Here is a 25,925-nt window from a genome sequence, read left to right as displayed (position 1 = left end):
ACCCTCACACTGTCACACACAGAGACAGAACCACGGCCAGCCCCTAGCACTGCTACACTCACTTCCACACACACACAGACAGACACTCACACTGTCAACACACAGAGACAGACACTCACACTGTCACACACAGAGACAGAACCACGACCAGCCCGTGACACTGCTACACTCACTTCCACACACACATGGACAGACACTCACACTGTCAACACACAGAGACAGACACTCACACTGTCACACACACAGGCAGACACTCACACTGTCAACACACAGAGACAGACACTCACACTGTCACACACAGAGACAGAACCACGGCCAGCCCCTGGCACTGCTACACTCTCACTTCCACACACACACGGACAGACACTCACACTGTCACACACACACATTGACTCAAACACAGAGACAGAAACACGGCCAGCCCCTGATTCTGCTACACTCTCACACCCTCACAGCCAGCCCCTGACACTGCTACACTCTCACTTCCACACAACACATACAGACACTCACACTGTCAGACACACATTGACTCAAACACAGAGACAGGAACACAGCCAGTCTCCGACACTGTTACACTCTCCCACCCTCACCATGTCGCACGCACATTGTCTCAAACACAGCCAGGGCGACACTAACACACTCCCACTTCCACACAACACAGACAGACATTCACACTATCAGACACACATTGACACAAACACAGCCAGGCATAAACACTGTTAAAGACATAGCCAGGCAAACACTGACGCACTCAAACATAGAGAAGAAACAGACAAGCACACTCCCACAACACAGACACACACACACACACACACACATGCACATATCTAGACTTAGCACAAAGAGACACTGATACACTCAAATGCAGATACAGAAACACAGCCAGGCACACACAGCTCACACACCACACTTAACACAGACACTCACACCATGTCACACGCACAGCCTGACACTGACACACACACAGTTAAACACAGAAACATAGCCAGACACACACACTGTCACTCTCACACCCACACTTAGCATGGACACTGACAATCTCAGACACACACAGTGTCACATTCACACACTCAATCAATGTTAGAAACAAACACAGACACACAGCCTCACACACATTGGAAATACTGACCCCTGCTAGACTAACACACACTGAAACAGACAGCATCCATATCTACACCCTCAGCCACATAAACATTTATGCATATCCAAAGGCACATTCTGAGGCCTTCATATTGTCTTATTCCTCCTTTGTGCTCATTTTTAGATTAGTCCAGAGAGTTGCTCACCTGATGTGCTGCCATCTCCAGGGCAGGTTTGCAGACCTTTGTTCTTTGGGTGTGTGAAGTGATGGCAAGGAAAGTGGAGCAGTGCTTGCGCGATAAGACGAAAGGCAGTGCGGTGCTATTGTGAGGGACATATTTGGATTTATGAGAGTGTACATTGCAGCTTCTCCCTGCCCTGGCCCAGGGGCTGACACCAATACATCCCATGCAGTGCCTGGCATTTCTCATGCTATGGAAAGTGTCCATGACTCACTGCATTAATTTATTTATTTATTTATTTTTAATTTTTATATACCGGAATTCCTGTATGCAATACAAATCAATCCAGTTTACATGTAACGAGAAGGTTGCCCTGGTCTGGGAGGTTAGACCGGGGTTTTTTTTTTTTACATAGAACATTGAAACAATAACAATCAACCGTTGAACATTATTACAAGGAACATAGAAAGTAATAATAATATTTAACCAAATAACAAATTAATGCTGGATGATTTCCAAGGCTGCTGTTTCTCCCCCCTCTTCCAAGTTTCTTGCTTTTTGATGAATTTTCTGTTATTTATGGCACTTAAAAATGCATCTGATTTTTTTTTTATTCTTTCGTAAAATCAGCAGAGCTTTAAAAAAACCCCTCTCTCATCTCCTCACTCCTTCCCATTTGCCTCTCAGCCTTTTCCTCTTATACCCCAATCTCTCTTCCTCTTCCCTTTTTCCTTCTCAGTTCTGTTTCTCCTCTTCCTGACGCTTTTTGCACCCTCCTCTGTCCCCACCATGGTGTGCCTTTCCCCCTTGACCGCAAAAAGTTTCTGTCCCTCCCTCTCATCTGCTTTCCAGGCTTTCTCCCCTTCTTACTCAAGAGGTCTCTGCTTTTTAGAGATGTGCATGGAAAATCTTTTATATTTTGTATGCAATTTATTCCGGGAGTGGGGTAATTTTTGTTTCAGTCATTTAGCACATGTGAAACACTTTTAGCAAATGCTAAAACTATTTGGTGCGTTCTAAATGATGGAAACAGAGCAAAGTACAATTTTTCTGTAAAACAAAAGAACAAATCTTGATATTTCCTATTTGTTTTTACATAGCAGCACATCCCTACTCCTTTTATGTCAGTCTCAGCCTCTCTCACCTCCTTCCCAAGGTTATCCTCCCATGTTCTCCCAGAGTCCAACTGCTCTCTCTTTCTTCTCAGCTGCTTTCAGCTTTTCCAGCCTCAAGCTAGTGTGTCTTCTTCTTCCTTCCCATGGTGGTCTCTTTGTCCCTCCCTAAACCAAGTCAGTCTCCCAGCCTCTCTCTCCTCCTCCCAGCCTGTCTCCAAGGCTCGAAGCCTTTTACCCATCTCCTCTCTTCCAAAGATGTCTCTTACCATCCCCAACTCAGCCTTTTATTCTCCCCGTAATTACAGTTCTCATCTTCCCCTTCCTCCCTCCCCTCCCAAGGCTGTCCCCCACTCCTCACCTACAGGCCAATACAGTACAGTGCACTCCGGTGGAGCGCACTGTTAACCCACGTTTGGACACGCGTTTTTGACACGCTAACTTTACTCCTTATTCAGTAAGGGGTCGAAAACGCACATCCAACCCTCCCCGAAACTAATAGCGCCCGCAACATGCAAATGCATGTTGATGGCCCTATTAGTTATTTCCATGCGATTCAGTAAATAAAATGTTCAGCCAAGCTGCACATATTACTTTCAGAAATTAACGCCTACCCAAAAGTAGGAATTAATTTCTGCCGGCACCGGGGAAGTGCACAGAAATCAGTAAAAACTGCTTTTCTGTACACCCTCTGACTTAATGTCATGGCGATATTAAGTTGGAGGTCCCAAAAGTTAAAAATAATTAAAAATAAAAAAATTTGAAATTGGCCCGTGGCTTGAAAACCGAATGCTCAATTTAGCCGGTGTCCGGTTTTCGAACCCGTGGCTGTCAGCGGGTTTGAGAACCGACGCCGGCAAAATTGAGCGTCAGCTGTCAAACTCGCTGACAGCTGCCACTCCTGTCCAAAAAGAGGCGCTAGGGACGCGCTAGTGTCCCTAGCGCCTCCTTTTACTGCGGGCCCTCATTTGCATGTGGGCCGATACTAAATTGCATGCACAGGAGAGTGGCCTGTGCGTGCGCCAGGAGATCGGGCGCTCACCTGCTCTCCCGCGACTTTTACTGTATCCGCCCGCTAGATTGCACAGTTCTGCTCAGTCGTTTTGAGCTGTGTGATGCCAGCAGTATCCACAAATATGCATTAACATTTCTGCTATTATCAGTGTGAAGTGTGGTTCAGAGTCCGAGTGGCTGATCAGAAGATAAGGACCATGGAGGAAATGGAAGAGAAACTGATGGGCTGAGAGGAAAGGATTCCATAGCTGGAGAGAGATTGTATCAAACTGAGGCCATGACTTCAGCAGTGCTAACAAATATCTTTACCTAATTCAGTTGGCAGTTGAAATAAACAAAATAGTTTGAACTCTCCTTTCCTCTAATTCTGGTTTATTTTTAGTTCCTGAGAAGTTACTGCCGTTTAAAGCTTCTGAAAGCTCTGCTTACTTAGATTCAGCATGGTGGGAGCAGCTCTGTAAATCAGGAGGGTGCTGCTGAGTGGGCATTTATCAGATCCGCGTGCAGGCACCACAGGGGTAAACTTGAGACAGGCACACAGCACAGTCATAGTAACGTAGCAGGTGTTGGCAGGAAAAGAGACCCAAGTGGTCCATCCAGTCTGCCCAGTAATCCTGCTGTTTGTTTGCTCTTTGGCTCATTCTTAGGGTAATGGTTGCTCTGTGCAGGTTACCTCTTTCTTCATCTCCATCATTTAGCCATTAAGAATCCTGTGTGGTTATCCCATGCTCTTTTGAACTCTACTGTCCTTATCCTCACGACCTCTTCTGGGAGGGCATTCCATGCATCCAGCACTCTTTCCAAGAAGAAAGACTTCCTGACACTGGTCCTGACCCCTTATTCTACAGTTTTTTTTCCATAAACAAAAGAAGCGCCAAGCTAGGTCCATCCAGCCCGCACCCTCTCTCCGGCAGTGACCAGTCCGGGTCACCTGGAAGTGGATCCTAACGGAGAGCTCCATTCCCTCGTTCTTAAGAGATGAAGAAGCCCGGTTCTACCTGGCTAATAATTAATGGATCTCTCCTCCAGTTTTATACCCAGCTACGCTACTAGCCTAAACCATATTCTCCAGCAACACATTCCACAGCTTGTGCAAGGACTTGAAAATACTTCCTTTAAATTTGTTTTAAATCTGCTACCAGTTAGTTTAGTGGACTCCCCTAGTACTATTTCAAATGGTAAATAACCAGTCCCTATTAACCTGTTTTATACCACTTGTGATTTTATAAACCTCTGTCATATCTCATGTGTCATTTCTTCTCCAAACTGAAAAGCCCTAACCTGTTTGGACTTCTTTTCATAAGGGAGCCATTCTGTCCCCTTTATTGCCCTTCTCTGTGCTTTTTCTGGTTCTGCTATATATATATTTTTTTTTTTTTTTGAGATAGGGTGACCAGGACTGCACACAATACTCAAGGTGTAGTCGCACCATGCATCCATTCGGAGGCATTAGGATATTCTCTGTTTTATTCCAAATAATACCTGAACCCTTCTCCCGGGCTGAGGGAGAAGAAGGAAGAAGAGCAGGCTGCAACAGGAAGAGGCAGTGCAATATGAGCAGCCAGCCTGGGACTCACAGCTGAAAAGGGGATCAGGCCCTTCCTGTGAAGGCGATTAAACCCCTCTTACACAGGTACGATCAGCAGTAAGCTGATGCATCAGGCGTTTAAAAAACCCGTTGAATGCAAAATGTGCGTTTGTCAGAGGCTGAACGCACATTTTAACTCAGGAAATGGGGAGGGGGGGAAATCACAGAAAAGAAGATGTGCCTGTGGCCACCTAGCCAGCTAAGTCCATACTAAGGGGTGGTGGCTAACAGCAGTCAGTTAGCTGGATATGCATGCACTTATCCGGCTACCTGTCTGCTGTTGGCCATGCCACTTAGCTGCTTAAGTTTGGACTTATCTGGCTATCCGACCAACAGGAAAACATTTTTTCTTTTCACCTCCACCTGATTTTCTGTGCCTGCAAAGCACCTGGAAATTTCACCTCTGACCAGGAGTTAGGGATAGGACCAGCGCATTCTCTCTGCATCGGGAAGTACTGCTTAATGCCCTCATTTGCATGGGATTTCCATGCGAGGGTGCTGAACAGAACTCACCATGTTCAGCATGTAAAACTCCTTGCTGCATTGGCAGTAAGTCCTGCATGCAGAAATCTGGGTTGAAATGCTGGTACAACCATGCATTTAGCAGAATGGCCCTGTCTGCATCAGCCCTTAGATTGTAAATCCTGTGGAGCAGAGACCAGCCTATTGGATCTGACTGTAACTTGCCGTGTCAAATTCTCAAAAAAGCCGAATGCATGTGAATCAAGGGTGGTTCCCGTGGGTCTGTGTTAGAAGAAAATTAAATTCTTGTGCAGTAACATTTAACAAATCATTCCAGAGATGTTAATCATTTTTATTAGAAACTGATAATGTTTATAATCCGACATTACAAAAGTTTCCTCTATTCTAAATATGCATGAGGTTCAAAAACCTAGGACTTTCAGATAATTTCAGCTATAAAAATACATTAGATTAACTGTATTCTAATTTATAAATATTTAAACAAGTAGCATGTCCTCTGAAAACAGCTGTACTGTGCAAAGAGAGTAGAAAACACCCTGACAGGGCTTCATTCTAAAAGTTAGTGTTTTGACATTTTTTCTTAATGTTTTCATAATTTAAAAAAGAGTCAATGTCTGGAGGAAAATCCTGATTTGCAAAGTTTAAGACAGGACGTAAAAAAACTCTCCCACAATAGGGAGATTGTGATGGTCAGCTCAGAGGCTTCTCCCTGCCTCAGCCCCATTCTGAGTTTCCCCCAATTATCACAAAGAGCCTTTCCCATCTAAACTCAGAAAGTGATTAATTAGCAACTTTACTGTAAGGGCTGTGAGCCTCGTTCTTCCAATGTGCTACAGTCATTTAAAACCTGTCTTTATGGTTTTGTTCATTTAATGCTATTTGTCCTTAGACTATAAGAAAAAGAAGCAGATATATGATTATCCTGATCTGACCAGGATTGTTGGCCTCCTGGATTTCAGACACCATAGATAATTCCACAGGGCTCTCTGTATATGCAGATATTCATACCTATGTATGCAGAGAGATACAGGATTTAAATTAAATGTGAGCTATATAAAAACTGGAGAACAAGCATCCAGGATCCAGCTGATCTGATATTCTTAAGAGGTCTGGGGACACAGTGGGTCAGATCACAGTGCTGTGTATGTCTGGTAGTGCATTATAGAAGTGAGAAGCACTAGAGTCCCTGTGCAGTAATAAGCACCGTGTTGCTTCCTCTTATCTGCCGCTACACGGTTCATTTGGCCCATGCCTGATGTCTTTCACACATTCACAAAGTCGGCATTGTTGAGCATGCAGCGTCCTCAGTGATTATCCTGGCATACTTTGATGGTGACTGTCTTAACCTCTGTATATTCTGCCAGGGCATATTCCCCTCTGCAAGGAAAAACAAAGCCGAAAACAGGGCATCACATTTCTGAATTTGCTGAGTGTAGGATGCATGGGGCTGGAAACAACTCTGCATTGTAATCTGACAAGTGATTTAATCAGCTCAGCCGGTTCACCAAAGGGGGTCTGAGTAAGTTGGAAAGCACAGACATAATGGGGACATTTTCTGGCACTGGTAGGCTGATGTAATAAGGGGCACTTGACTGTGCATACATTTTTATGTACACAACTTTACTCCCCATTTAACAAGGAGTTTAGCACACAAAAAATGTACACAGACCTGAATAAACTGTGCACAAGTAGTGCTCCATGCAAATCCCATGTTAATCATGGCATTAGCTATCACTCCCCAATGCAGAGAGGTGCCTAAGCTTTTCTCAGGTTTTCTTAATGCTGGAAATGTAATTCCTGGTCAGAGCTGGAGTAAAGTGTCTGAGGCTAGTGCTAGTCTACAAGGTTAAAGCTAGAGTTTGTGGTGCAGGAATCCTGTACTACGCCTTTCATGTACATAAAACTCAGTTTGTCCAAAAATCTTGTTTTGTGAGCAGGAAACTGGTTTATGCACATAAGCATGCACGCAGTTTTCTAAACGCTGCGGATCCCTATGGGCCAGAGGTTGGAAATAAATAAATGGGGTATGCGGGTAACCTGCAGGGAGCAGCAGTTACAGCCAGAAGCAGCTTGCTCGGCAGACTAGATGGACCATTTGGCTTTTATCTGCCGTCCTGATGCTTAGTGCATCCGATGTTAACTCTTTTTCATGTGCAAGGAAAGAAAATGTGTGCTGCTGCCATTTTTTACATTGTGTTCTGAGATTGCCATTTCTATTGATCTGGGATTTCTTTTGTCACTGTTGAGGGACCTGAGGCTCAAGTTTGCCCCCTTTGCTAAGGAAGAGCACAGGTTACCCACCAGACTGTATGAGAGCTGCAGGGCACCAGATAATTTCCCTATCTGTGTCACCTTTTGTTGACATATTATGTCCCCCGAGTATGTTACACTAGATAATTAGCAGCTGGGTCTGTCTGGCAGGCAGCAATACAGAAAGGAAACACAGGTGCTTACAGAGCCGGGCTATGCCTGAAAGTGGGTGGGGGCAAAGGGGGTAATTTGCTCCCCCTTGGATTTCAAGGCGATTCTGGAAGGAGCTCTGATGCAGGACCCTTGGCCCAAAATTGGTGCTACAATGATCGCACCAGGTACATGGGGGAGGGGGGGGTGGAGTGGGTTTTGGAATATAAAACAGGGAGAAAAATCCCTGGGAAGTTACAAATGAAGGCTCCATGGTGCCAGATCCCAGCCCTGGTTCCGACTGAGCTGCAAGCCCAAAGGAGCAGAAGAAAAATGCCAGGTCAAAATTGCCCCCTCTATGTTCCCTGGTGCATGAGGAGAGGTTAAAGCTTGCTGTGCCCATAAGAAGAAAGTCATTTTCTCTCCCAAGCAGCCAGGACTGAATTTCACTTCTGTTCATGGGGGCAACTTGCAAACTCTCCAGAAGTGTAAAGTCCGTAGCTTCTTTTTAACCACAGAATCTATGCCAGTTTTCAAGGGGAAACAATTCCCTTTGAAAATGATCTTGGGGGAAAAAAGTGCATGACTGGGTTTACAGCTGCCATTCGTGTGGGGACTTTACCTGGGAAAATAAATGTGCACGCTGCAGAAACTTCAAAAGTAGGGTGGAAAGTGCCAACTGCTCCCCAGCCCTGTCTCTGGGAATTGCCTCTATCTGCGCCTAAAGTTATGCGTGCACTGGCACTACCCATGCAACGCTATGTGCAGACAGGGTGGGCAAGCTTCAAAGCCCCATTTTAGTGCATAAAAACACTGTTTTATGCGTGGGAAGGGCTTTGAAAGTGACCCTCTGTGTGCAATTCAGATTGTCACATCCAGCTGAGGGGGATTCCCCTCTGGCTCTGTACTGTTAGAGCAGCTGAAAACCCAACACCCAGGGAAACATGATCCATGAACAACAACAAAAAAATGTCCTTACAGCTCACGGCCGTTCCCCGACATTTTAAAGCCGCCGAAAGGTGCCTGCGCATGTAGAGCATTGTAACAGTTCACCCTGGGATTAGAAAAAGAAAAAGAAGCTGCACTGGATAAATTGTAAAAAGAATCCTGCAACATGAGACCACGTTACACACAGAGACTCAGCACTGACGCACTACAATCCTCCAGCTACTTCTTTTCTCCAGGCTTTGCAACATTTTACCAAAATTAAAATGCACAACTAAGCAATCACAGAGAAAAGGCTATGCCCCAATTTGCCAACAAAATAGTGAGCGGAAAAGCAGAAAAGGTAAAAAAAAAAAAAAAATGAAAAGGTGGGGGTGAGGGGGAGAGAGAGAATTCAGAGAATAAAGTGGCCAGAAAAATACTTCTTTAAATTTGGTAATCTGACCAGCCTAACGTGTAATTCTGGCAGATGTGATGCCACCCTTGAGATAGTCGGCTCTTGCCTGCAGAGATTTGCTCCCATGCAGGGCTGGTGCTTCCGTTATGCAAACTGGGCGGTTGCCTAGAGTGTCAGAATTTTGGGGACAGCAAAATCCCACCAGCGCGAGGCTCAGAAGGGTCCTGTGGCAAAGCAATACCGCCAAAGGAGGGAGCACTGTACTGCAGCCACTGCTGCCGGTAGGAGAGAGGGCTGCACTAGTGGGGCTGGGAGTGCAGGACTAAAGGTTTGCCTAGGATGCACCTGCCATGCGCCCATGTTTCTGCAGCTTATGTGGAAAGCACTTACCAGACTGTCCCAGACTGTAACGCAGAGGCAACTGTCAGTGCTGTGTCCAGACTTTTAGTGAACACTGCTGCTGTGAGACCATAGTCTGTGTTGTTGGCTCTTTTTATAACCTCTTCGATGCTTCTAAACTTCATTATGGATTGCACTGGTCCAAAAATCTATAAGCAGCAAAGCAACAAGCATTAAGTCAGAGGGAATCCAGTAATGCAGGTTGTGGCACTTAATAAGTAACTCTGCACACCTTGACTGCCCTTGCAAGCTCTGCCTGCTTTGCAGAAGCTTCTGTGTTATGTGCTGCTTGCGAAGTTACGTCCTGAAACCGTTCCTCTCTCTCCCACCCGCCCCCGAGGCCCTGGTGTGCAAGTGTAACCAGAAGGATTCAGCTAGGATGGGGTGTGCGGAGCGCACAGGTAAGTCCCAAACTAAGCTGCAGCTGAAGGGAGCCTTGGGTCCTCCCCCAGCCCCACTCCGTGTCAGTTCTGTGCCATTTCTCGGACCCCGAGAGCAAGGTGGGAAACGTGAAGCCCAAGAGAGATTCACACAGCTCCTGCCTCCAGCTGGCTGGCTTAGAGGCTCCCTGGGAATAGCATCGGTTCGTCTGGCATTTTGTGCCATTTGTTATATTTATGAACCCAGAGCTACCTGTGCAAAGTTAAGATCACAGATTTCCAGGAAATATTTCTAAGAGAGAAAGCTTTAGGGGTGGTCTTAAAATGATAGGAGCAGGGGAGGGCAGAAGAGAAAAGCAAAGCTGGGAGCTTTCTCTCACTCGTAGGGTCCGATGTAATAAGCAGCGTTAAAGCTGCTGCAGGTTTTTGCTCGTGCTCGCGCGGGGTTTTACACACGTTTTCCCCACGCTAGCCTTACGTGGGTATGTAATAAAGTGTTCGGCATGGGGAAAAACGCGCGCATAAACCTGCTTTAAAACATGCGCGAGTGCATGCAAATAAGGCAATTAACTCTTCACAGGCTCCGCAGGGAGCCATGCATCGGTTAGTGAGGGTTTTTGAATGTGGGTTTTTTAGCAGCTGGGTCAGGGCAGGGGTTCGACATTGCTCTACCCTCCTTCAGTTCCACTCCTGGACCACTACCTTCTTCACCGTTTTAGAAAAAGGGAAGGCTTTCGCCTGGAGAGCCACTTGGGGGTCGCCACATTAATGCGTGTCTCAGTGTGGGTTTCTGCATGGCTTATTGCACAGAGCTGTGAGCGCACGTTTTTTTGCATGGGTTTCACTTTGCACGGATTTTATGCACGCATCTCATTTGCATAGCCATGCCGCTGAATATTCCTTGTAACTTATCCAAATATGTTACGTCCGGCTAAATTACTTAGCTGGATACGGCTGAATATCGAGCCCTCAGCTTTAAAAATCAAACAGTATGGGGCTAGGTTCCAGCTCCAGTCCAGGAAGGCCCCTCTGCAATTAGCACAGACTTAGGCACACGGAGTCCCAGTAAACGGCTTTGAAAAACCCATGACTGCAATGGACAGTCCCTACCCCATGGAGCTTACAGTCTAGTCAAGAGAGACAAAAAAAAAAACCAAACCAGGCTTTGAGTTAAGTGTAAGGCCATGGCTGAAGAGGTTTAAAGAAGGTGGTTATGGGGGCAAATCCAGCCTAGGCACCCATCCACAAGCCTAGGTCGCCCCTCATCCTAGCTATGTCGATTTTAACCAGGTTTTCTATAGTAAAGAGATTTTCTGAAGCCTGGCATTTCTTTGTGCTTTACGCCTGGATGGTAATCTCCATGGAGCATCCACAGAGGGCTGCGTATGTCTCGTGATCCACTTTCTTTGATATGAATTCCACTCTTTCAGGTTCTTCAAAGCAGATTACGTTCAGGCACTGCAGGTATTTCTCTGTCCCCAGTGGACTCACTATCTAAGGCCTGGATTCATCAAACCATGATATTTCTTTCGTGGGAAGGGCCCCACTATTGTGGGAGGTGGTAGCCACGATAGTAAGCCCCCCTCCCCCCAAAAAAACATCGCGGCTGCATCACTGTGGGAAAACACCGCCAATCTAAAGAGTGTGACATCGGCCTCTTACGCACGATGACAGCCCCCAAAGCACGGGGCCGCCATCATCTTAGCCCCAAAAAACAAAACAGGAGGCAAAATGGTCACCAGTGTGCAGGGGTCAAAACTGAACGCCCCCTCCTCATCCCAGGGCCGCCACGCAGGGTGGCCCCTACAACCAAATAAACAAAATAGTAGCTGGCTGTCACCCGACAATGACCTCCCCAACCCAATCATCAGATGCAGTTAAATTAACGCTGCTGACAATTTTCTAAGTCAGCCACATTCATTTATACACATCAGAGTGCCTATTAATGAGCTGCTTTGATTGGATTTGCAAGATTCATGCATGCAGACCCCCGTGCAAAGCAGCACATTTTAGTAGGGGCAGGAAGCTATGCAAGGCTATGTAAAACAGCACATATAATGAACAATATTGCTGCGGTAAGGCTATTTCGCATGATATACTCTGTTTAACACGCATTAGAGCCCTACCGTGGTTTGATGCATCACCTTGTAACTTTGTACCTGAGTCAATGCAGGGTAAAGTGGCTTGCCTAAGATCACAATGAGTGTCAACGAGATTTGAATCCTGGATTCCCTGTTTCACAGCTGCTCAGACCGTGCTGATAACACACCCCACATCATACAACAGGGAGACACGTTACTTGGACAACGGAGGTGACAGGTGCAGTGGCACGAGCGGGCAAAAAAAATGTGTCAGCTGACCGTTTCCTCAGGGGACCCTCAGAAGCCCTTCCTATCCCACCCCACTTGCAGCTTTCATGTGGGATTTGGGAGTTAAATTGGGCCTACATAAAATGTTCTAGAAGGAAATGAGCTTAGGCTGTGTAACAGACTGATGGATGAAACATCGGCTCATTCGTCTGCCCCAGTCCTCCTGAATCTGGGTCTGGTCCACGCAGCCTCGTAGCATTTTATAACTAAACAGTCAGAAGGTTTTTGCCACCTGCCTGCTTTTGTTGTAAAAGCCCAAGGACCTCTTAGGTAATGTTTTCTAGGCAGCACAGACATATAGGGACTACAGACATCCTTCCTTCTAAACGACGCTCAGTAATTGTACGAAAAAAAAACAAAACAAAACAGGACATGACTGGCGAAAAGCTCCCAGCCAGGCATATCCTACCTCTTCCTTGGCAATGCGCATATTGTCTGTAACCTCAGAAAAGACAGTGGGGTGCAGAAAGAGACCTCGATCCTCGATGGCTGAACCCCCACACTCCAGTCTGGCGCCTTCTTTCTTTCCACTCTCTATGAACGCCAAAATTTTATCAAACTGCTCTTGGTCAATCTGACAGATACAACGGAGAAAGAAGGCCATGAACAAGAGGCAGGACGGTGGGAATAACATTTCTAGACATCTTTTCCATGCTCTCTCTCCTTCTGTGAAGCACATTCTCTCACACCTCTTCCCATCTCGCTCATGCTATCACTTCTCTTCTTAAGCACCTAAGCTCTTTGCTTTAGGGATTCATTACAGATGCCCCCATCTCGCTGCTGGATTGCTGCCTGCATCTTAATTTTGTGGGTTGTTAATGTTATTCAAAGTAGTATAAAAGTGGGGATAATTTTAATTCAATTTAAAATAACCTAAAAAAAATGTAAGGGACTTTATTTTACTTACCTATTGATTTTAATTCCTAATTGACTCTTATTGAGAAAAGATTCTAATTTGAGTAACAGCCTATATACAAAACTATGTGACTGGGGTGAGTGGAAAATAAATCACTGCTGAATACTATACCTGGAAACAGCTCTCACACATTCCCTCAGCAAAAATACTATTGCAAGCCAGAAAACAACTATTTTAAACCTCTACCTAATTCCCTTAACATAGACAGTAATTTTAACCCTTTAATACACACTTTCTCTAGCAAACCAATACTCGCAAATCCTGCTCACCCTCCAAACAGCTTCTGCTTTCAGCATTCCCTCAAATTTCATGAAAACATGGGACAAGCACAGAGGATCTCTGAGGGAGAGGAAGGTACTATAAAGCTGAACAGGAGATGTGGAGGGCCATAGTGTCTTTATCTGCTGTCATATTATGTGGTAACTGAGGAATTAGGGAATGGGTTTGGATCCCAACCCGCCAGCAACAGGTTACATTTGCACATAAAACCTGTCAGGAGGTCTCCAAACTTCATTTACAATTTTTTTTGTTGGTCCCAGAAAAAATATCACAACCTCTAAAGTAAGCAAATTTTGTTTAAAAATGTTTTGGAAGGGCAATGGTTTTCTCTTTTGTTCCCAGTGAATTTGGGACGTAAGATCTCCCACTCCCTTTTGATATGCAGAGTATCAATTTGGGGCATGTGACATGGCATCTTTGTTACCTATATGAGAACCTCAGCCATTAACACACACTAGAGTCTGTGAAATTCAAAGGTGTGCAGAGGAGTCAGTCATCACCACATGGTAAATCCCTCCGTCAAACAGCCTTGATCATGGATACAGTGGGATACAAGCCGCCTGGAGTTTGGGGGCAGACGTTTACACTACCTGTGGTCCTTGCTCAGTTTGGGCATCCAACGGGTCTCCAACCAGCCGTTTCTTGGCATACTCAACACTGCGCTTGACAAACTCCTGGTATATCTGCTCTTCCACGAAGACCCGGGAGGCAGCTGTGCAGCACTGGCCCTGGTTAAAGAACACCCCTTGATGGGCGCACCTGACGGCCAGATCCACTGAAAGGAAGCCACAATAAGGAGGTCAGTGACAGCACAGCACCGCGCACAACTGCAAGGACTTCCGAGGAAAGATGGCTTTTGTGGACTGTATGTTCCCCTTAGACATTCCTCTGCTTTTACATCAGTGTCTTGTGCAAACTGTGTTATTAATTCTTTTTTTAATACTCTTTAAACTGCACCATACAGAGGGATCAAAAAACTACTTACACAGTTCATGATACTGCTAACAGACAGAAGACATTCACAGGCACAACGTCCCAAAAAAAGACTCCAGATAGAATTAATCCAACCCCATTAATTCACCGTTCCCCTACATGATTTACGTCATTGCCAACATAGATTCTACACTTTATTGTATGATATATCTCTCTGCACTTTATTATACTGCACTTAATCCCCTTTCAATGCAAAAGTAACACGTTCCTTTATTGTAATCTCTGCAACACAGTTCTTTCAGTGCACTATTCAGGGAGAGGTCTTCCAATCAAATGCAATAGTTAAATGAATAGATGCAATAAATGAATAACCAGTTGTTTGACATATTTATGTGCTGTTGGGCTACATTATACATTCTGTAGTGACTCCAGGTCCTATGGAGCAGCTCAGTCTGTCTTGGTCTTTCAGCTTCCAACAGGGCTGCTCCTAAAGGCGTGCCATGGTAGATTATAAACGGTTTTGAAAGCAGATATAATCGTGTTTATTTTAATATGTTTTATTATCGCAGTTCTGTATTATTTTTTTACATTATAAGTGCTGAGTATAGGTTGCATGAGTGAAAAAAATCCAAAATCTTGTAACGTTAATAAATAGTCGCCGCTTAATATAGGTCGCACCCAACCATGAGCACACACTCACCCGATACCACCAAACATTTATCAGTCTCGCTCCCCTGTCAGCTTATAACATCTATTTACAATCCAAAGCCTCCTCTACGGTAAGGAATCCTCTTAAAAGCACTCATCACCTGCACATTTAAACATGGCGCCCATGGGTCCTCAAACGGCACCATGCCTAATACATTCCAGGCAGTGCTCATCAGTCAACACTTTTAGAATATGGGGACAAAGCCTCGCCTGCCATCTGCCATTCACCAAACATTCTTAAATGTGGCAATTTTTTTTGTAAATTTCATAAACAGGTCACCCATTTGTATAGGTCGCACCCTCTGAGCTGGATGTAAAAAAAATTTCAATCTATGCCCCTAAAAACATGGTATGTGTTTTATTGCTTGTAATTTTATGTTTTATGTTACATTACAGCCCACTCAGCTGTCTATAAATGACTGAAAATGAATATTCAGAGGCAGCAGCTCACATTATACAGAGTCACACTTACAGAGTGACGATTCTGATATCTGACTGCTCACTGGATCAAAGGAGTGTATTTAACATTCTGATCCCCGTTACTAAACACAAAGCTGGAATGTTAAATATTTACAATCATTTGTTCAAAAGGGAAAGCATCTGCTACAGCTTTGGGGAAATCCCCCCCCTACGCTGAATTGCGTTTCAGAGCTGCACAAAGGGAAGCTGGACAGGCAGGGCAAAGTACTTACAGTCAGCATCAGCAAAGACAATGCAGGGGTTTTTCCCACCAAGCTCCAGGGCTACTCGTTTCAGGTTACTTTTGGAAGCAGCCTCTTGTACCAGTTTTCCAACCTGTGAGATGGGATAGGATGGGATGTATGGATTACAGGGGTTCTTCCCTTCAGACTGTGATACTGCAGAGGAGACCCACACCTGGGAGACTGGGCATTTAAATGGCAGATGAAACTTAACGTGGGCAAGTGCAAAGTGATGCACAGAAAGAAGAATAATCTAAACTATAGGGATACAATGCTGCGTTCCATATTAGTTACCATCCAGAAAAAGGATCTTGAAATCATTATGAACAATACCTTGAAATCCTTAGCCCAGTATGCAGTGGTGATCAAAGAAAGCTAATAGAATGCTAGGGATTATTAGGAAAAGAATGGAGAATAAAGCACAGACTAACATAATGCCTCTGTATCGCTCCTTTGTGTGACCTCATCTTGTATATTGGGCTACATTTTAAAAGGTTGCACGCGGGCGTACATGTGTTGGCACACTACCTGACACGCGCACATGTATGCCTGATTTTATAACATGCACGCACAGCTAAATAATAGATGGATAGCTCATTATCCTTCTAAAATATAGTCAGATAATGTAAGGGTGTTCCAAGGCAGAGTTATATTAGCTGGACAATTTATCAAATTAACTCTGGACATGCCAAAGAGCAATCATAAAGTCATCTGGCTATCTTTGAGATAGCCGCCTGTATTCAATAGTGGGGCTGTACCACTGAATATCCCTCCATGTTACCCAAATAACTTTATCCAGCTAACTGTAATTGCTCCATGGTGAGACCACACCTTGAATACTGTGTACAATTCTGGTCGCCGCATCTCAAAAAAAATACAATTGCGATGGAGAAGTTACAGAGAAGGGCAACCAAAATGATAAGGGGAATGGAACAGTTCCCCTATGAGGAAAGGCTGAAGAGGTCAGCTTGGAGAAGAGACGGCTGAGGAGGGATATGATAGAGGTCTTTAAGATCATGAGAGGTCTTGAACGAGTGGATGTGAATTGATTATTTACACTTTCGGATAATAGAAGGACTAGGGGGCATTCCATGAAGTTAGCATGTGGCACATTTAAAACTAATCTGAGAAAGTTCTTTTTTACTCAACGCACAATTAAGCTCTGGAATTTGTTGCCAGAGGATGTGGTTAATGCAGTTAGTATAGCTGTGTTTAAAAAAGGATTGGATAAGTTCTTGGAAGAGAAGTCCATTACCTGCTATTAATTTCACTTAGAGAATAGCCACTGCCATTAGCAATGGTAACATGGAATAGACTTAGTTTTTGGGTACTTGCCAGGTTATTATGGCCTGGATTGGCCACTGTTGGAAACAGGATGCTGGGCTTGATGGACCCTTGGCCTGACCCAGTATGGCATGTTCTTATGAATATTACCCCATAGGATGTTCCCCCAGTCTTAGTGCTATTTAAGAGTGTAAATAACCATTCCATCCCATTCATGATTTTCTAAAACACTAGAGAAGAAACAGGAAGAAATTGATTAAAACCAAGTATTCTGATGTCACCGCTTATTTTCATTGTTGATGGCAACTCTTCAACCAATAGCCACTAGATGGCGCCTTTTGTAAAGACATTTGTGCTCCTAACAGGCGGAGACCCTGAATCCCCTACCTGCAGAGTCAGAGGCTGGTGTGTTGGTGGCCTCCCACCCCTGCCAGCAGAAGGGGCAGAGTAGAGAGCTGCTGCTGGCGGAGGGAAGAGGAGGAAGGTGACAGGAAACTGTAGGGAAGAGGAGGTGAGAGAATGGAAAAGGGAGGGGAAGATAGCCCAGATTGCCCTGGCCTTGGACAATTGTAAAAGTTAAGCAGTCGGTCATTATCTCAATAGAAATCTTCCCATATTTCTCATTGTGGACTTCTCTCTGCTAGGCAAAAGCAATTATTGCAATTTTGGAAAGTGTTTAACGTCTTTGCAGTCCTTAAGCAGCAAGTACAGTCTTCTGCATTTCTACCTGCCCCTTTCTTGGAGCCACAATGTCTTCTCTTGATCTTATTCCTAGGTCTCCTTCCCCTTATATACAAAAATATTGTATTTTGTATTAGAGGTTTAGGAAGAGCTTTTTTGCAAATACAGTAAAGCTTGAGCTTCACAGGTTTTGAGGGGAAATTCACAATCTTCCTTTACTATTGCAATTTTTGTTTGTACAGAATTTACCGTATTTGTTACAAAACCAGTAATGGAAAAATCCTCTTTCAGCTACATTTGCAACAACCATGAAATACTGTGTAGCAGCATTTCACCATTGTCTACAGAAGTTTTCCCATTAATTGTCTGTAACTAATTTTGTGAACATGCTGAATTTTCACAAAACTATTGTGAAAGGAAAATGCTTGCACTCTGTACATACCCGCCCATCTTTTCAAAAGGGGTTTGGACAAGCTCCTGGAGGAAACGTCCCTAACACACGATTAGCCAGACAGACTAAGGAAAGCTTCTGCTATCCCTGGGAGCCAGTGAGAGGAATTCGATTTACTTTAAGGGATCTGCCGGGTACCTGCGACTGTGGGAGACAGGATGCTGGGCTCGGTGGACCTTGGTCTGACCCAGCAGGGCAATTCTTATGTTCTTATAAAACTGGATTTAAATCTCCTTCACACTGCAAGAGAAGCTTTCAAAAGTTTTTTTTTTTTATTTTCACCTGGCAGCTTCCTGCTGCTATTTTGGGTTTCCATCTCAGTCAGACTCAACCTCTGTTGGGCTATAGTTCCATGAGCCTTAATTTGTAAGTACCTCAGTTCTCCATCTTGCTCCCAAATTACTTTAATACAGTCCTCAGCCGGGGGCTATACCGTCGGGCTCCCTCCGGATCCCTGCAATCTGGCCACTGAGAATCGCCATTGCGAGAGCAGCTTCCCTATTGCATGATCTCTTCAGGAAGCATTTTGGCCAGTGGACAAGGATATCATGAGGTACTGAACCTCCTCTGGCCTGCTCCAAATGTAGCTTGGATCAGATGTACTGAGGATACCAGTATCAGCTTTGACCCAGCATGGGGTGTGATAACTTCTTATCGGAGTGACAACTGAGAACGCACTTTGATGTGTTTGCAATGCATTCCCCAGACTGGCATTTATTTCTGATGACCTCCGATGGAATCGTGCCCTTTAGCTCTGGATGTCGGAGGACTCATCTGGAAGTCTCTTTCTTGCTATTGCTATTTCTGGGGCTTTGCTAAAGTCCTCAGACTGGACGCCATACCTCAGTGGATCCTGTAAAGGCGATCTTGTCGATGTCCGGATGACTGGAAATGGCAGCGCCAGCAGTGGGTCCATATCCTGGTACAATGTTCACCACGCCAGGAGGAAAACCAGCCTGAGTACAGAGAGGAGGAGGGAGAGATGAGCCCGCGTCATGCCTGTTGCACAGCCTAATGGTGCCCATCTGGAGCTACTAACCTAGGGATCAAGCCCTGCTTTGCCGTCCCACCACATTTCTCAAGCCAAACTCTCAAGGTGCACCTGGGTGATGGCGGCACTTCCAGGTTACATTGTCTTCAGTGGTATCACCTGTGCAATGAACAGGACGGGATCGAACAGTGCACCCCGAATCTGCCCAGCTTCATTCTGTGCAACTAAGTCTCCCACTAATTTCTTTCATGCTCTGACAGCTATGTGGGAAACATTTGAAATAACAAAATGCAAAGTAACCCCTGCTTTACTTGGCTCTACAGTGACAGGAAAAGTTAAGCTGAAGTCGTCAGAACCTTCAAACATTTCTTCTCAGAAAGTAAAATTTACAAGGAAAAACTTTCATGAAATGTGTTCTAACTGCAAACAGAGAATGCATGCGATCCCAGTGCTTCATGATCTCATAAATTAATTAATTCTATCAAAGACAATTTCAGCCTACCTCATTATAAAGCCAATTCCTCAGCCCATATAGTGCTGAAACATAGTGCTACACTCCCACAGCTCCCCTTACCTTCTCCCAGGAAGCTACAGAAATCAGGTTTCTGCAGTTCTCTGCACATCAGCAGAGGGTGTTCAGGTTAGCAACCTTACCTCCTTGATTAAAGATCCGATGTACAGAGACGTTAGTGGTGCCTGCTCCGCAGGTTTGATAACGAGCGTGTTTCCACAGCACAATGCAGGAGCCAGCTTCCAAACCAGCATGAGCAATGGGAAGTTCCACTGAGAGGTAAACAGAGAGGACCTCAGGTCAGCAGTGATTCTGTCAGCCTCCACCAGCCCAGCTCTGCTGGGAAAAGGCTGCACGAGATGCTGAGAAGCAAAGTCCAACACAGCAATCTGCCATTTGCAAAATATTGTGCACATTTTATACTCGGTTTCCAGAAGGAGAGACTTGGGTTGAGTCCATGTTCTGGTTCTCTGTTCTACCCATTTTAGCTTCTGCATTACCTCGGACACCAGGATGAGGACTTCCCACTGGATTGACTTTGGCCAATCATTTTTTTTCTTTTATACTGCCCCACCCCCACCCAGAAGCTTCCTCCTGCTCCATTGGGGGTCCAGCTCAATTGGAACCAAGGCAGGGAGCTGGCACCACAAGCCTTCATTTGCAAATGCCCAGAGATTTTTCTCCTATTCTGTATCCCTTTAACTTAGATTGGTCCAGGCATTGACTGAAGACTGTGCACCAGGGCTTCTCACATCCAGCCACCAGGTGTCGCTATTGTGCGATGACTGAGTCTGTTGCCACCACTGTGGCTGTGAGCTTTGTCCCTGCAGGATCTCCAGCCCTGGCTGCCCCGAGGAGTCAGGGATCAAACCCAGATCCCTCTGGTCCTGGCATTTCTAGCACAGATTCTGGAAACACATTTCAGTCCTCGGTCAGTCTGTTCGTTTTTCTCTTAGGCATTGGGATACAGGAAATATTTGTAAGTAGAGAAGAGAAATGAGTTTAGTTTTCCTGTGCTTTTAAGATAATCTCATGTACCTGAATCTACCTGGCAGAGCAGAAATTAAAGGATGGTCTGGTGCACTTACCGGGGTGATAGCGCCACAGACACCAATCGGTTCATGCCTGGTAAAGCAGACAAAACTCTCATCTGTGAAAACAGAGCAAAAAAAAAAAAAGCATTAATCCTGCATTTTTGGCACTCAGCTGATTAATACTGAGGGAGGAGCATGGAATTTGTTTTACATTTTCTGGTTAATTAGAAGTGTTAATTAAGACAGGTTTATCCTGATCTTTACCAAATCTTCCCTTGCTTTAATTAAAGCTTGAAGCTCTGGCATAGCAAGGTCTCTTTAAACAAACCTGGTGTAGTTAAATCTTAGCTTAAAGACTTTTCTTTTACAAGAGAGAGAAACCTGTTGCAAAGGTAGAATAACCCATGGCATTGCTTTTATTATCCTGCTGCACCCAAGGGTCCATTCCAGAGAGACCGTGGACAAGGAGCCAGAGAAATGCCTGGAGGACACCGACTCCAAACTATGGAAAGACTGAGACCCAACTCACCCACAGGAATAGTCCTGCCCTGGACTTTATCTGCCCAGCCGGCGTAGTACCTCAGCGTCTTTATACAGCCCTCCAGGTCAATCAGGAAGGCGTGCAGAAAAGGCTTCCCCGTGTCTATCGATTCCAGGGTCTGAAAGAAGATGTTGGAGCCACCGTCAGATGTGAGGAATGCAATGGGAGGCTCGGGTCAGTACAGGCAGTGTGGGCTAGGGACTGAGCAGACATCCAGTTATCTGCCTTTCCATCCAACCTGCCCCACTCGCTGCATGCAGGGAACTTACTCCTCTGTGCCTAATTGCTGAGCTCTGTAGAGATGGGTCATTCTCCCAAACATTGGACTTAGTCTGCACTGTATCTGTATAATAATAATAATCAAATGGCAGCACATATAAATAAAATCTAAATTGTGTATGCAATTACTTACTGGACACAAGATCTTGCACACTGGCCTGTTTGTTAACCATACTCTGCTCAGTTCACCCTAATTTAAGAGTTAGAACAATTTCCAGCAGAAAGATATTCCTTCACAATGGTAAACAAATATTTATATCCTAGATTTTAAAATACTCATCCCTGCTGGTAAATGGAGCAAACAGAACAAACCGCTTGGATGTAAGGTCCCATGCCAGCCCCTACTCAGAGCCATGTAAGACATTATCAGCTCTGTTACAGAGTCTCTCTCCTGATCTGTGCATCATCTAGAACTGGGCAACAGCCGCTCACCACACATGATCCCACTGTAATGTCAGAGTGAACTGACAGCAAGAAACCAAAACTGCTTGTTCAAATGCCAGTTTCAAAACATGCTCAGAAACACTCTTGTACCCCAACTCCATGGAACAAATGGAGAAAGGAAAAAGGTTTATTTCAATAGGAAAAAAATGACAATTTTTTTCCTCCTGCTGTTTTGGGTTTTCAGCTGAATCCGAACCAGCTTCTCCTGAGGCTACGGTGCCATTAGCATTTAAATCATTCCGACCAGGGCTCCTCGCCTCATTTTTAAACTTCCTGCCCATGCCCAGCCATCACAGAGAGAAGGGGCTATAGACCATGACTCTCTCTGGAACTTGGTATGCATGCATCCCGTCTGGCCACTAGGTGTCACCCTTGAGTGAGACTATGAACCTTCCCTTCCACTACCTTCAGGAAGTAAAACCAGATCTCCCATAAAGACACAATGAGGCTTAGGAGGATGATCTACAAACATTAGGGGTGATGTAAATAGGCAGAAATCCAAAAAGAAAAAAAGAATCTCTTTCCCTCTGCACACTTTGCTTTCATTGCCTTATCAGCAGCTATGAACATCAATGAAGAACAATCCATCCATGAATACTACTCTGAATTTCCAGTCTCCACTCTATCCCTCCTAAGATACCCTGATAGCTCAATGAGCTTTACAGAGCAACCTAGCACAGGAAAGAGAGGTAAATGGAAGCCCATCAAACAAAGCCTAGCTCCATCCTGCAATCTCTATTTTTAAAAACTGACTCCCCCCCACCCCAGAACCCATGGATAGGGAAGGATGTTAGGTACCCTAGGCACCCCCCCCCCCCAAATCTTTACAGCACACGCAATTAAATTATGTATTTATAATAAATTTTACATGAAAAGGAACATTCAAAAGTACAGTCTGCTGAGGCAATTATATCACTTACAACCTGCATATTATATTTACATACACTACTGTGGTGCCAACCAGAAAACTCCTATGGAATCAGACTTTTTAGAATGTGTATTGGGTGTGAGTTTGGCCCTTAGAAAGCCATGAATAAACAGAATTATCATTACCATTACAATATATTATACCTCCCATACCAAAACAACCCTAACAAACTTATCTATGAAAAGGCAACACTGCATATATTACACCAGGCCCTAGAACTCGTATTAGAAAACCAGGCTGCTATAGATCCCTACACAGAAATTACTTGCCAGCAAAATACCTCACCTCGGTCACATATGCAGAACACAGAGAGACACTCACCAAATACAGAATAAAGAGATCAGAAAGTATAAATAGAAACGTATAGAGAAGAAGTGAACTGGAACCCACAACAAGCCAGCCTCTGTATGCAGAACCACAATGGAAAAACAGAAACATTACCATTCTTCATAAAACAAATAATAAAATCAAGAAATATAAAACATCAATCATAATAGTAAAATCATGTTCATAAAATGAATACATATTTCAAACCAGTTAATGAATAGAATATCCAAAATTTCCCAAACACCAATAAAATATTTCAAAACATCTGATGAATAAAAAATCCAATAATTAAACATGTTCTATACTCCCCAAAAAATTAAATATTTCAAAAGAGCAGAATCATCAAATAATATCCAATAATTAAAACTAATAAGGATTTTTAAAAATCTTCTGCTCTCCCTACCTGTGATCTTCTGACTTCCAGTCACCCTGAGATTGTTGTGGATTGGGAGAGATAGGGGCACCCAAATTTTATCTTCTCTCTCTCTCTCTCACACACACACACACACACACAATAACACATTCATTCTCTCACATTCTGTCTCTCTCTCTAACATACACAGACACATTATGTGTGTGTGTGTGTGTGTGTGTGTGTGTGTGCATGCCTGTGAGAGCCTATATGTGACACATGGGCTCTCACAGGCACACAAACTTACATACAGATTTTCACACAGACACACACAGATAGGCTCTCACATACATACGTACACACACACACACACATCTCACATACATACACACACACATACATCTCACACAGACACACACATACATACATACACAGACACACACAGACACACACACATAGGCTCTCACATACATACGTACAGACACACACACACACACATCTCACATACATACACACACACATACATCTCACACAGACACATACATACATACATACACACACACACACAGACACACACACATAGGCTCTCACATACATACACACATCAGGGCCGGTGCAAGGATATTGGGCGCCCTAGGTGACCCTTGCGCTGCCACACCCCCCCCCCCCCCCGGTCTACCCCCCACCTACCTGTTTCGGCGCCGACAGTCTCTATTTCTCTTTGCCGCGAGCGGGATAGGCCCCACTTGCAGCACCACCTGGCTGCTCTTCGGCGCCCCCTGTGGCTCGGCGCCCTAGGCGACCGCCGAAGTTCGCCTAATGGACGCGCCGGCCCTGACACACATGCACAAGCACACAGGCTCTGACACACACATGTTCTCAGTCACTCACACACCTACACACATGGCCTCCTGCTGTCTTTTGGGCCAGCTGTGTGTGCGCATGGGTGCACGTGCAACTGGAAGACAGACCTCTCCGATGGTCGCTGGCGGCTTGCATCCGCCCCGCTGTCTCTCCTGCTGCCGCCGGTTTGCTGCCTCCTCTGGGTGTGCTGCCCTGTGCAAATGCACAGTTTGCACACCTGGTCGCGCCGGGCCAGAGTGAGCAGTAGGCAGGACCACCAGAAGGCGGGTGGGAGGTGGGGAAAAAAGAACGACCACCCTAGACGCCACCCTTTTGTGTCAATCTGAGAGTACACAAAGGGAAGGGAGCACTGAAAACGCTGTTTTGTCCAGCGATTGCCATGCAGAAGGGAAAATGTCATGGAAGGGAGGGGGAACCAGGGTGTTGGATTTGGTATAGAAATGTATGTGCTTTTCTAATTGGAGAAGTACAGATCTAAAAAGGGGGACCTGATAAAGGCTGTGAGGCAGGCACCCATCTGTTACAGCAGTCCCTGTCCTACCCCACCCCCAGCCAGCTGCGTGAGATATTTGCATGCATTGGAGGTAGTGCATGCAAATATTTATTTAAAACAATCTATGTACTGCATAACCAGAGAGGGAGATGCCAGGAAAGGGCAGGATCTGGGCAGGGCACCTTCACCCCCATTGCCTGCGGAGGCTCCTGCCCACAGATAATTTGTGAAAGGTAGATGGAGAGACCCGCAGAGACTTTGTTTGTCAGCGCTGTCAGAGCAGCAGCTGAGGCTTAGCCGACTCAGATTAATGAGGCTGAAAGGCCTTCCCCAGGTGTTTAACACTAAACCAGGGCGGGAACTGAGGGGGAGCCTTGTTAGGAAGGCTGAGGATTGTCGAGGAAGGGAGAGGCAGACAAGCTCTCGGAGAGTAATGAAGAAAGAGGTCCTTTCCTTCGAGAAAGTCGCTGGAAGAGAAAGGGAGTAAAGCTTTGCCCCTGCTCAGTGTCCTGTGGAAGGCAGGGAAGAGGCAGTATCATGGCAGGGCTGGCAAGAGAGAGAGCAGCGGGAGCTGGAAGGGCAAAGCTTGCCTTGAGCGACAGGGATGGCCTTGCTGGGGGTGAGGAAGGTGCAGGGGGCCTCTCGTTGTTAACTTGTCATGGCTGAAGCACTGCTTTGGGAGGTCATGGTGCAGCTTATTGCTGGATCTCAAAACAAGGGAGGACACGCAGACGATGTCCAAGGGGCCTCAGATCTCCTGCACAGTTATCCCCAGAGCGTATCTTTACCTGGACCCATGAAATGATGCCCCAGCACCTGCCTGCCAAGGTTAAGGAACGCATTGCCAGTCAATGGCCCA

General features: G+C 45.2%; 1 protein-coding gene across 1 annotated transcript in view; it reads right to left on the bottom strand.

Moving 5' to 3' along the window:
• Positions 1 to 5,774: 5,774 nt before the first annotated feature.
• Positions 5,775 to 25,925, bottom strand: part of ALDH1A3 (aldehyde dehydrogenase 1 family member A3) — a 40,356-nt gene continuing 20,205 nt past the window's right edge. The window contains exons 4-13 of the mRNA XM_029575171.1: positions 21,368 to 21,497; positions 20,893 to 20,954; positions 19,948 to 20,076; positions 19,145 to 19,258; positions 15,878 to 15,980; positions 14,135 to 14,319; positions 12,759 to 12,923; positions 9,592 to 9,749; positions 8,839 to 8,913; positions 5,775 to 6,836 (exon numbers count right to left, since the gene is read on the bottom strand). Of these exons, the coding sequence (XP_029431031.1) occupies positions 6,764 to 6,836; positions 8,839 to 8,913; positions 9,592 to 9,749; positions 12,759 to 12,923; positions 14,135 to 14,319; positions 15,878 to 15,980; positions 19,145 to 19,258; positions 19,948 to 20,076; positions 20,893 to 20,954; positions 21,368 to 21,497 (1,194 nt within the window). The 3' untranslated portion in view covers positions 5,775 to 6,763. The remainder of the gene's footprint in view (positions 6,837 to 8,838; positions 8,914 to 9,591; positions 9,750 to 12,758; positions 12,924 to 14,134; positions 14,320 to 15,877; positions 15,981 to 19,144; positions 19,259 to 19,947; positions 20,077 to 20,892; positions 20,955 to 21,367; positions 21,498 to 25,925) is intronic.

This window comes from Rhinatrema bivittatum, chromosome 13 (genome assembly GCF_901001135.1).
Source record: "Rhinatrema bivittatum chromosome 13, aRhiBiv1.1, whole genome shotgun sequence".
Classification (NCBI taxonomy): domain Eukaryota; kingdom Metazoa; phylum Chordata; class Amphibia; order Gymnophiona; family Rhinatrematidae; genus Rhinatrema; species Rhinatrema bivittatum.
The sequence above is the reverse complement of the archived record's forward strand: the minus strand, read 5'-3'. Positions and strand labels throughout refer to the sequence as shown.